The sequence below is a fragment of the Budorcas taxicolor genome, chromosome 1, assembly GCF_023091745.1.
Source record: "Budorcas taxicolor isolate Tak-1 chromosome 1, Takin1.1, whole genome shotgun sequence".
Taxonomy (NCBI): Eukaryota; Metazoa; Chordata; class Mammalia; order Artiodactyla; family Bovidae; genus Budorcas; species Budorcas taxicolor.
In genome coordinates this window covers 9,442,622-9,455,338 of record NC_068910.1, presented here as the reverse complement: position 1 = coordinate 9,455,338, position 12,717 = coordinate 9,442,622, and the positions used below count along the sequence as shown (strand labels likewise).

General features: G+C 39.0%; 1 protein-coding gene across 1 annotated transcript in view; it reads left to right on the top strand.

Annotated features, from left to right (window-relative positions):
• Window positions 1-12,717, top strand: part of PRKAR2A (protein kinase cAMP-dependent type II regulatory subunit alpha) — a 65,437-nt gene that overhangs the window by 28,579 nt on the left and 24,141 nt on the right. The window contains exons 3-4 of the mRNA XM_052650109.1: window positions 5,783-5,835; window positions 8,953-9,036. Coding sequence (XP_052506069.1) covers window positions 5,783-5,835; window positions 8,953-9,036 — 137 coding nt within the window. The remainder of the gene's footprint in view (window positions 1-5,782; window positions 5,836-8,952; window positions 9,037-12,717) is intronic.

Below are 12,717 nucleotides of genomic sequence, written 5' to 3'. Positions count from 1 at the left end.
TGGATCCACCCTCAGACTGTAGTGTGCGTAACTTCAGAGATGAGGCCTTCCCCTCTTTGATGCTGCCTCTCCCCTGCAAAGTATTGGAATTGAGAAACTGCAGCTTCCAAATCCTACGTTCTAGCAGAACAGCCCCTCCACATCAAGCAATGAATACATCAATTGGAAGACAGTCCATAAATTCTTTAAAGGCAGATTTCTTGCATTTGTCCTAGATTAGCATTGACTGTCCTTGAGCTTGAAATATCAGTTTGATTCTGTTACTTTAAAAACTTAAAAAAGAAAAACCAAAAACCTTTCATTTTACAGATTACTGCTGTTTAAAAAGGCACCCAGTCTGTAGTGTTTTGTTATGGCAACCCTAGCTCTCTCATATACCAGGCTGTATCAACTCTTCACGGGAACCAGCAGGACAGCGCAGGGCCTGAAACCAGTGACCAGGCCTGGTAGAAATGAAGGGGTTTTCTCTCACAAGTACATTTTAGTGATTCACATTTCTGGATGAAGGAAGCAGCCGTTAAAACCTAGAGGAGGAAGTTATGCTGGCTGATCTATTGTTCCTTTGTACAGGTCCCTGTTACTAACTAGTGACATCTGCTGGACACTGGGGGCAACATTGACTCCCTCAAGTGAGGGGCTGTGCTGCTCTTTTAGCCTTTGTCTTCAGTAGGTCTTGAGCATCTCAGGACATTCAGTGTAGTTCTTGAGGCTGCAGAGAGGATCACACTGACGCTGGGACTCCCCAGGTAACTTTTACACTGAGATAAGCTTCCTGATATTTAGAGCCATAAGGGACAGCAATCACAGAGACCTAAGAATAGATTTTTATATAGAAAATGAGAAAAGTAATTTGGGATCAGGATCAGGAAGAAGTAGAGAGGTTGAGGTAAACAGAGGAAGAAGAAAAAGGAGCTGTCTGGTGTTCAAAAAGAAAAGCGAAAACATCCAATTAAAAAAATAAAGATACACTGTTTTTCTACTGATGTCTGTGTGCTCAGTCGTATCCAACTCTGCGACCCCATAGACTGTAGCCCACCAATTTCTCTGTCCACGGGATTTCCCGGGCAAGAATTCTGGAGTGGGTTGCTACTTCCTTCTCCATTTTTCACAAATAGGAAACATTAATGATTTTAATGAAAATAATTGCTTTTGTTTAAATCATAGTGCTGTGTCTTAAGACTTCAGGGTGTAACATTTGTTGCCTCAGTTACATTAATGTCTAAAAATACAAAAGTGAGCTAAGTGCTACAGTACTTTCCTCCAAAATCAGAAGAAGAGCAAGCCTGAAAATAAGCGAGCTCAAGACTAAGTGTCATTATCAGTAAAACCCTGTCAGTCTCATCATTAAAAGACTTATTATTTTCAACTTTTTAAATGAAAAATTTCCATACATGTGCAAAAGTAGAGAAAGTATAATAATCCCCATGTACCCACCTGTCTCCCAAATGAGGGTTTTTTAAATGCATTTTTCAAAGAAGACGTTTTGAAATCCTGGACCAAGGAGTTAACAGGGTAGATGGAATAAAGGTCAAGTATGAGAATATTTCTGAGGCAGAGTTTGATGTATTCATTGGGTAACAGGTGGAAAGAAGGCAGTAATAGTGAGTTCCAAATTTCTAGTTTAGAAAACTGGGCTGACAATGACAGCATTAATCAAGAGCACAGAGAACCAAGAAGTTTGCAGTTTAACATAGTATCTGATGAGCTCCCTTCAAAACAGCTTCCTCAGCCCCCTACCCAAATACCTATGAAAATGTGAAAAGTGACAGCAGTAACATCTAAGAACTCAGGAAGGTGTCTGCCTTAATCTTTAGGACAGACCTAAGATGAACTTGTTTCCTTGTGGAAACGAGAACGGCTTGGTGAAAGATAAGGAATCATATTCCATCCCTTACCTGGCTCAGCTCCAAAAGCCTGTGCTACCAGGGGTTGGGCAGCGCTCTATACAGAACATTACCTGGTGCTGTTTTGGGGATTAGAATGATGTCTGTTCTCTTACTCCCTTCTCCCGAGTTTTTCTCCGTCTATTTAAGGATCCTGGTTTCCTATTAGGCAGAGTATTAATGGCAGTGCAGCACAGAAGGCATGGCCCACACCTATAGGCTGGACAAGAAAGGGCGTCCTGTCTACAGGTCATGTGGGGAGTCACCGTTTCTCAGGTATTCCATTAGTTCAGAAAATCAGTGGGAAGGAGGAAGCTGGAGGGCAGCTAGACCAGCACTGCAGGGAGTAAATGTCTCTAAGAAATCAGGGATTGAGAGTGGTATGTATCATCTCATCCCTTCATTGTAGATACATAGAGATTTTTAGCCATCATACAGAAGAATGGAGTGTAGGGTCAAGAACCAGTTATATTCCTTCCCTGCTCACAAATAAGACGTAAACCCTAACAAACAGTATAAGGCTTGTAAATGAACTTGGTGGATTAAGGATATAAGAAGAATGAAGATTAGAAGGGTCCATCCACTACAGAATGCTAATTTGTTGTTCAGTTGCTCAGTCATGTCTGACTCTTTGCCACCCCATAGACTGCAGCACGCCAGGCCTCCTTGTCCTTCACCATTTCCTGGAGTTTGTTCAGACTTAGGTCCATTGATTGGTGATACTATCCAACCATCTGTCCTCTGTTGTCCCCTTCTTCTGCCTTCAGTCTTTCCCAGCATCAGGGTCTTTTCTAGTGAGTCAGTTCTTCACATCAGGTGGCCAAAGTATTGGACCTTCAGCTTCAGCATCAGTCCTTCCAATGAGTATTCAGGGTTGATTTCCTTTAGGATTGATTTGATTTGATCTTGCAGTCTGAGGGACTCTCAAGAGTCTTCTCCAACACCACAGTTCCAAAGCATTAATTCTTCAGCACTCAGCTTTCTTTATGGTCCAACTCTTACATCCATACGTGACTACTGGAAAAACCATAGCTTTTGGAAAAACCATAGCTTTGACTAGATGGACGTTTGTCAGCAAAGTAATGTCTCTGCTTTTTAATATGTTGTCTAGGTTGGTCATAGCTCTTCTTCCAAGAAGCAAGCATCTTTTAATTTCATGGCTGCAGTCACCATCTGCAGTGATTTTGGAGCCCAAGAAAATAAAGTCTGTTGCTGTTTCCATGATTTATCCATCTGTTTGCCATGAAGTGATGGGTCCAGATGCCATAATCTTAGTTTTTTAATGTTGAATTTTAAGCCAGCTTTTTCACTTCTCCTCTTTCACTTTTATCAAGAGGCTCTGTAGTTCCTCTTCACTTTTTGCCATAAGGGTAGTATCATCTGTATATCTGAGGTTATTGGTATTTCTCCCAGCAATCTTGATTCCAGCTTTGCTTCATCCACCCCAGCATTTTGCATGATGTACTCTGCATATGCGTATAAGTTAAATAACCAGGGTGACAATATACAGCCTTGACATATTCCTTTCCCAATTTGGAACCAGTCTGTTGTTCCATGTCCGGTTCTAACTGTTGCTTCTTGATCTGCGTACAGGTTTCTCAGGAGGCAGGTCAGGTGGTCTGGTATTCCCATTTCTTTAAGAATTTTCCACAGTTTGTTGTGATCCACTCAGTCAAAGGCTTTGGCATAGTTGCATGAGAGGGCAAGAGAAGTAAAAATTTTAAGGGCAAAATCTGTAATACAAGACAGCCTTGAAGAGAGGACAGTTGTTGAAAGAGCTCGGATAGAGAAAAGAACCAAGATAGTGGCAATTAAAGTTCCAGAAAACCAGAACAAATGAAACGTGATAATAGCAGTAGTTCAATGAGTTGGCGTTTACTGCCTCCTTACCGTGTGCCCCGAGCTTGTTTACTTGAAACCTCCCAACAGTCCTCAGAGGGGAATCGCTACTGTTAGCTCCAGTGTGCAGAAGAGAAGGTGGAGATTTGAAGTAAACCAAGCCAGGTCACACAGTTATTGCAAATAATTGAGGATTTTTTAGAAGAAAAACTTTTCCTTAGCTGTAATGACGTATACTAAAGCTCTTGTGAGGAAGGAACAGGTTTGTAGCTTTCTGGGTAACGCCAGTGATCACATCTAGACATTCCTGACAAAATAGTTTATGAGTACACTAACTTTTTTATTCATTACATAATTCATTGTGTCTACTATTGTCATCCCTAAGGGTAAGATTTTAAAAGCATGACTTGTACTGCATCTCCAATTCTAACTCATCTTGTGTTCTGTATTTGTATTAATATTCCCCTTTTTTCCAGTGAAAAACTAAGTATATATTTTTTTACTCACAACTGTAGTACACAGAGGAGTTTTGGAATTACTGTACCACTGCCGACATCAGTTCTTTTTTGTCATTGGATACATCCCACTGGTCAGATTATTATGCTCAGAAGCTACTTAAAATCACTCCCCTTTCCTTTTCTGTGGTTATGTTATCAACCTGATATGTGGTTAGATTCATTAGTTTCTCTTGGTATTCAGTTTTCGGGTTCCTCTATCAGATTTATTGTTAAGACTATATAAAACATTTTAACAGGGCTTAAATGTCAAAACTATGTAAAATTTTGTTCTCAGAGAAGTTTCATTCCTTTCCCTACCCTGTCCCTTTTTTGTTTCTGCCTACCTTCTAGGAAACAATTTTATTATTTTTTGGTTTATCCTTCTCTTGTTTCCTTTTGGAAAAATAAATACATTAAAATTTTTTATATGGGCTTTCCTGGTGGCTAAGCTGGTAAAGAATGCAGTGTGGGAGATCTGGGTTCGATCCCTGGGTTGGGAAGGATCCCCTGGAGAAGGGAAAGGCTACCCACTCCAGTGTTCTGGCCTGGAGAATTCCACGGACTCTATAGTGCATGGAGTTGCAAAGAGTCGGACACAACTGAGTGACTTTCACTTTCACTTTTGTGTATGTGTGTGTGTGTATATCTCTCTCAGATGTGTGTGTGTGTGTGTGTGTGTGTGTGTGTCTGTGTGTATTCATACTTATTCCCTCTCCCCATCATTTTTAGCTCTCCTTCTTTCTCATGGAAGTCCTTCTTTATGGAAGGACAGTCTGCTACATATTAATAGTATATTCTTCACCTCCTTTTTTTGCCTTTTTTCCCATAGAGCTGACTGTTAATTAGCCAAAGGGGGTCTTTCTCAATCTTCCTCATAGCTGAATTATTCAAATGCATACTAACATCATTTATGATATTCTGGTATTGTAAGCAATTGTTTAGTTAGCTTTTTTTTTTTTTTTGGTTAACATTTTTAAAATCTTTGAATTATGATAAAGACAAGTCCTGCAGCCCATTGGTGCAAACACAGATTACCTACAAAGAAAACCGAGTTGGCTTTAAATTATATAATATTGTATTTATAAGAGAGCCTGACAAATAGTATTATATTCGTTTTGTTACAATTCATTCTTTTAAGTCATTCTAATACATAAGGAGGTTGAGATATTTAGATTTTTTTGTGAGTACTCCAATTCCATATCCATATGTCTATACTGCGTGTATTGTACTTGGTGGTTTTCTGTTCCTGCTTCATAGCTCAGCAGAGACAGCACTTCCTTGCTTATCCTTGTCACTACCATAGAATTTAGTAGATGAGGTTTTTTATGGTTTCTCTCCTGTTTGGTCTACCAATCCCTGGATAGCTGACTATTCATCACTAACAGAATGCCTGGCATTACTAGGTACTTAGTATATTTGTTAATTGAAGGAAGGGGTTGCAAAGTTCATTATAGCTTTAGAAAACAGTGAACAAAAGGAAATTATGTTTACTTCCTATTTTCCAGTAAAATACACATTTGTTTTATTCCTTTTTCTCTCTATTTTTTTTCTCTCCAACTTTAGTCTGTGCTGAGACCTATAACCCTGATGAGGAAGAGGAAGATACTGATCCAAGGGTAAGAACTGCAGCAAAGGGATTGGGTAGAATAATTTCAGTCCCCACTCACTCCCCTTTTCCTCTATACCAAGTCTAATTATGCTGATATTTAAAATGAATACAGATTAAAATCTCAGCAAGATACCATCTTTTATCTAACAGACTGACAATTATTAAGAAGAATAGGAAGCAAGATTGGTTGAGGATATGGTAGGGGTGCCTAGCTGTAGCTATCAGCTTTACACTTAGTCAAGCCAACTGACTCAGCAGTTACCTGCAGGAGAATTCATGCCTATCAGTTGCATCCTTCCTAAGGATCCTTTCTAAGGAGGTTAATGCAGTATTATAATAGTGAAAGATGGAAGCAACATAAATGAACTAAAATAGGGGTTTCCAGGGGCTAAATTCTGGCACATTCAAATCAAGAAGATCTGAAGCCATTGGAAATGATGGTACAAGACTGGGTTTAATGACGTGGAATGATGTAAATTTGAGGTACAGTTTATACAGCATTTTATAATAAAAAAAATTTTAAACATCTATCCATCTTCATACCTATTTACTTGTTTACTTATTTGTAAAAAGATTTATGCCTGGAAGGATACATCCCAGATTTTAATCCCAGTAGGGATTTTACATCCCAGTAGTTGTTGCAAGACTACAGTTGATTGTGGGGTTGCTTTTTCAAAAACTCAGATTTTTCAACTTTTATATAGTTAACAAGTTACTTTTATAAAAGCAAATTTGAACCATCTTTTTAAAAAGATTGATGTTATAAAGAAACTTTAATGATTTTTCAAATATGTCTTAAAGTGAGCAGACTAGAAAAGATTTCTGAACTATTCTAATAAAACGCTACCATTGTGTGAATATAATAGACATGTAGGTTTTTAAATTTTTCATTCTTGATGTTATAAAATTTTGAAAAGACTTTTAAAAGTTAAAACTTTTTCAACTGACTATTTAATATTATAAATTTAAATTACTTAGCACTTTTGACATCTGTTATTTCTGGTCTAAATTAAGTGATGTAGATTTTTTCGGGTGAAGACAATACTTAGGATGGTGCTTAATAGGTTTTTCAATTATAACAGCGATGCTGGGCAATAATTCTTTTTTTTTAAATTTTTTTAAATTATTTTATTTTATTTTTTTACTTTACAATACTGTATTGGTTTTGCCATACATCAACATGAATCCACCATGGGTGTACATAAGTTCCCACTCCTGAACCCCGCTCCCACCTCCCTCCCCATACCATCCCTCTGGGTTATCCCAGTGCACCAACCCCATGCAGCCTGCATCCTGCATCAAACCTGGACTGGCTATTCGTTTCTTATATGATATACATGTTTCAGTGCCATTCTCCCAAATCATCCCGCCCTCTCCCTCTCCCACAGAGTCAAAAAATCTGTTCTGTACATCTGCGTCTTTTTTGCTATCTTGCATACAGGGTTATCATTACCATCTTTCTAAATTCCATATATATGTGTTAGTATACTGTATTGGTGTTTTTCTTTCTGGCTTACTTCACTCTAATCGGCTCCAGTTTCATCCACCTCATTAGAACTGATTCAAATGTATTCTTTTTGATGGCTGAGTAATACTCCATTGTGTATATGTACCACAGCTTTCTTATCCATTCATCTGCTGATGGACATCTAGGTTGCTTCCATGTCCTGGCTATTATAAACAGTGCTGTGATGAACATTGGGGTACATGTGTCTCTTTCAATTCTAGTTTCCTTGGTGTGTATGCCCAGTGGTGGTATTAGTTCAAAAAACATGTATTGACTATCTATAGTATTAGTGATAGTAGTAATTTTTGAGCACCTGCTGAATGCCAGGTTCTATTTTAAACACTGCCTGTATCAGCTCATTTAGTTCTATGGCAACTCTGATTTTGTAGGCACCACTATTATTACTGGTAATACTAAGTTTGTTGATGTTTGAACGCCAGCTTATATAGTGGTTGTTTACTTGCCATCTCCATTTAGATTTCAATAGACAGCTTACAGTGAGCTCCTGATGATTTCCACTGAGACATTCGTTTTCACCCACAGTCTTCCCCAGCTCATTAAATGGCACCTCCATCCTTCCTGTTGCTCAAGTCCACAATTTTAAGGTCACCCTCAGCTCCTCTTAATTTTTTATACCCACATTCAATTTTTCAGCAAATCCAATGGGCTTGGTCTTCAGATCATATCCAAGATTCCAGTACTTCTCAATACTTCCACGGCTACTACCTTGGTCTTAATCACCAGTTTAACACTAGGATAATCACAGACGCTTCCTGGCTTCTGCTCCTGTGTCCGTCAAGGCTGTTCTTCACTTAGGAACCAACTTGAGCCTTTAAAATCATCAGTCAGGTCTCTTTCCTTCCTCAGTCAGAACCCTGAGATTGCCCCCAGGTCACTAGAGAAAAGTTCCAGTTCTATGGTTTACACTGCCCTCCACCTAACCCCCAAACCAGGTCTCTTCCTGACCTTTTCCCCTCGCTCTTTGTCACTCACACCTGTCTCCTGGTTTTTCTCAAACATGCTATTCACCCATCATATTGTTTCCACTTGCTGTTCCTTCTGCTGGAGGTCATCTCACAGAGATGTCCACATGACTCACTCGCTCAGGTGGTCCTCAGCTCCTTAGGATCTTGACACAAATGTCACCTTCTCAGGCCTCATCTGGACACATACCTGCATGTACACACACACTTTTAATCACCCTTCCCTGCCTTATTTTTCTCCTTAGCCCTGTCACTCTCTACCATCCTTTATGTATTTATTGATGGTGAGAGGAGGTGTTTGTGTCCTGTGTTCACTGCTCTGTCCGGAGAGCTGAGATGGTGCCTGGCAACTAGTTGATGCAAATGTTTGTTGAATGAATGAACACGTAACCTTCTGCTTTATGGATGGGGATTCTGGGGCTCCCAGCGGATAGCTGACTTGCTGCCAGTCGTACCCCCATCCCATTGCCTGTCCACGATCAGGGTACTGCTTGGTATTTGTATAAAATTAAAATTATGGTAAACGTGCTCTTAATTTTTCCCATTTTTAGGAGAAAGAAATATTCTAATTTGTAAGTTAAGTAATATTTTAAAATAGAATATTAAAATTTCCCTTGTTTTCTTGGATTGGCAGGTGATTCATCCTAAAACTGATCAACAGCGGTGCAGACTTCAGGAAGCTTGCAAAGATATTCTTCTTTTCAAAAATCTTGATCCGGTAACACTGACTTTTTAAAATATTTTTGTCTTTTAGCTTTTCATCATTTAAACAGTTTTAGCATCTTAGCCACAGCCATATGAGGCAATAAAACCTTAGCTTCTTCTTTTGCATTGTGTTTAGCACTGTAGCTAAACACAGATGACTTTCAATATTTCTCTGACCTGCTTTGGTACTTTCTCCAAGGCAGTACCATTTGTGAACCATGCATTTGGGTCATGTCAAAAGGAAATGCTCAGGTTTGCATGACCCTGGCTTAGTTTGGAGGGTCTTTATTTATGCTACAGAGTAATTTCTCTAAAGATGCCATGTGGTGTCCTCTTTACCGGTAGCAGTTACACACTGGAAGTGGGTGACTGCTTCTCACCTCCTTGGTGTGAGGCATCTCTTGTGATTATTCTCAGTGAAGACCTCAGGCCTGGGACACACAGAGTCGTATGTGTCTATAGGGCTCTGCACAGGATCTGTGTGTGCCTATCCTCCCTCTATTGGTGAAGATGGAGAACAGAGCTGCCTCCTGAGCACAGAGATGCTTCAGATTTCCTATTTCTTCAATACTTTGAGGGCCATGTGCTGAAGGCCCATGGATGACTGAAGTGCTGGGCCTGCTAGGGAATCCCAGAATGTGCAAAGACAGGAGGGATGGGAAATAGAATTTTCCTACTACCTGGTTCCTACAAATGGGAAGTCTTCTGAAGATATTCCCACAGCCTTCTGGGAATTGGATTGGTCAGACACAAGTCCATGATGTATTCCTGGCATCTGTAAACCAGTCTGTTTGGTAGCTTTGTGGTTATAGGAATAGCTGGAACTTTAATCAGAAATTTATTAGTCTGAGATTGAATAAAACAAGGACAGTGAGTTCAAGGAAAGGCTGGTTGTAAGAAATACTAGTCTGTCTGCTGTTTTCCCTGAAAGACCCATCTGTATCAATAGAAAAGGGACTGACTTCTTTATCTACTGTGAATAAAACCCCTTGTAAATGTTATACTAGCAGATGTTCTAAAGGAAGTTGCTATGTCAGTCTAGTATTCCGATTTGTCTTAGTGATGAAGAACATCATTTTACCATTTCAGTGTGGAAAAATAAAATTTTCAGATTTAATTATATTTTTCTGACATTTTATCATGAAAATATTCAAATACAATGAAGTGAGAGGGTTTTACAGAACATGTGTTTATCCTCTGCCTTGATTCTAACATTAAAATTTTACTATGCTTGTTGTGTTATATACCATCTACCCTCAACAAAGGGGTTAGCAACCTTTTGCTTAAAGAACCAGATGTGTGCTGTGCTTAGTCACTCAGTCGTGTCCTACTCTTTGGGACCCCAGGGACTGCAGCCCACCAGGCTTCTCTGTCCATGGGGATTCTCTAGGCAAGAATACCAGAGTGGGTTGCCATGCCCTCTTGCAGGGTATCTTCCCAACCCGGGGATTGAACCCAGGTCTGTCTCATTGCAAGCGAATTCTTTACCATCTGAGCCACCAGGGGAGCCCATAGCAAATACGAAACATTTCTGTCACAACTACTCAGCTTCATTAATGTAGCAGGAAAGCAGCCATAGGCAATGCATAAATGAAAGTGTGCGGCTGTGTTCCAGTAAAACGTTTCCAGTCAGCTGTTTGCTGCCCTACAGTAACCCACCTTATTTTTTTTTTTTTTGGATAGTCTCAGTATATTCCCTTAAATATTTTGGTGTTCATATCATGAACTGGAGTTCAATATTTGTTTGTTGCCTTTTATTGTAAAGTTTACATGTAATGAAACACATGCATGAGTTTTAAATGTACATTCCCTTAGGTCTGACAAATGTATAGACTTAAGTAATCCAAGCCCTTGTCAAGAATATAGAATTTCGGGGACTTCCCTGGTAGTTCAGTGGCTAAGACTCTGCATTTCCAATGTAGAGGGCCTGGGTTCAATCCTTGGTCAGGTAACTAGATCCCTCATGCCACAGTTAAGATCTAGCACAGCCGAATACATAAAAATAAATATTTTTTAAAAAGAAAGAGGATTATAGAACTTAGGACTTCCCTGGCGGTCCAGTGGCTAAGACTAAGACTGTACTCCCAATACAGGCACTTATCAGGGAGCTAAAGTTCCACATGCCACACAATCTATACAGCCAGAAGAAAGATACAGAATATTACTACCACTTCAGAAACTTCCCTCATGCCCCTTCATGATCAATTCTTATTCCCCTCCCCACAGAGGCAACTTGTATTTTGATTTATTCTACCATAAATTCATTTTGCCTTCTAGAATTTTGTGTAAGTGGGATCATACATGATACGCAATCATATAAGATTTCATATAATAAATCATACAAGATTTCTCTCCATTGTGAGAAACTCCTTTTGCTCAGCACAATATTTTTGAGATTCTTTCGTGTTGTTCAGCATTCCATTTTCTTTTTTCACTTTTTCTTTGGAACTAGTTTTAGCCTCACAAATAAGATGTAAACATAGTAAAGAGTTCCCATATGGCCCTCATCTAACTTCCCCCAATGTTAGCATCTTACATAACCACGGTACAGTTCTCAAAACCGGGGAATTTACATTATTACAGTATCATTAACTAAACTAAAAGCCTTGTTCAGATTTCATCAGTTTTCTCCCTAAAGTCTTTGGTGGTTTTTTTTTTTTTCCATAGTTAATGATCCAGTCCAGAATCCCATAGTGCACTTGGTGGTTATTTTTCCATAGTCTCCTCCAGTTTGTGATAGTTTTCAGGCGTTTCTAGTATTTCATGATCTTGACAGTTTGAAGAGTGCTGGTTAGTTACATTATAGAATATACCTCAATTTGAATTTGTTTGATGTTTCTTCACGATTGAAATGTGGTTATACATCTTGGCCAGACTACTCTAGAAATTATATTGTGTCCTTCTCAGAGGATCAGATCGAGGGATCCATGTTGTCAGTGTGTCATTGTTCATGATGTTAGTTCATTCCCTTTTATTTCTGAGTAGTATTCCATTATATGAAGATGCCAGTTTGCTTATTCATTTTCTGATGATGGATACCTGGTCTAATTTCTTGTTTTTTAACTCTTGATAATAATGCTGTGGACATTTTGTGCTCTTCAGTAAAACACCCGAGGACAAAAATTGCTGAGTCATAGGGTAGATGTATTTTTTTTTATTTTATGAAAAATTGCTGGATCTTTTTCAAAGTGATTTTACCATTTTGTATTCCTTCCAACAATATATGATATTCCCAACTTTTGATATTATCTGTCTTTTAAAATTTTAGTCATTCCAGTAAGTGTATTTGTTTCCCCTTTATTTATTTGTTTATATTATTTATTTATTTATTTACTTTACAATATTGTATTGGTTTTGCCATACATCATCATGAATCCGCCACGGGTGTACACGTGTTCCCAATCCTGAACCCCTCTCCCACCTCCGTCCCCATACCATTCCTCTGGGTCATCCCAGTGCACCAGCCCCAAGCATCCTGTATCCTGCATCAAACCTAGACTGGCGATTCGTTTCTTATATGATATTATACATGTTTCAATGCCATTCTCCCAAATCATCCCACCCTCTCCCTCTCCCAGAGTCCAAAAGACTGTTCGATACATCTGTGTCTCGTCTCGCATACAGGGTTATCGTTACCATCTTTCTAAATTCCATATATATGCGTTAATATACTGTATTGGTTTCCACTTTAAAA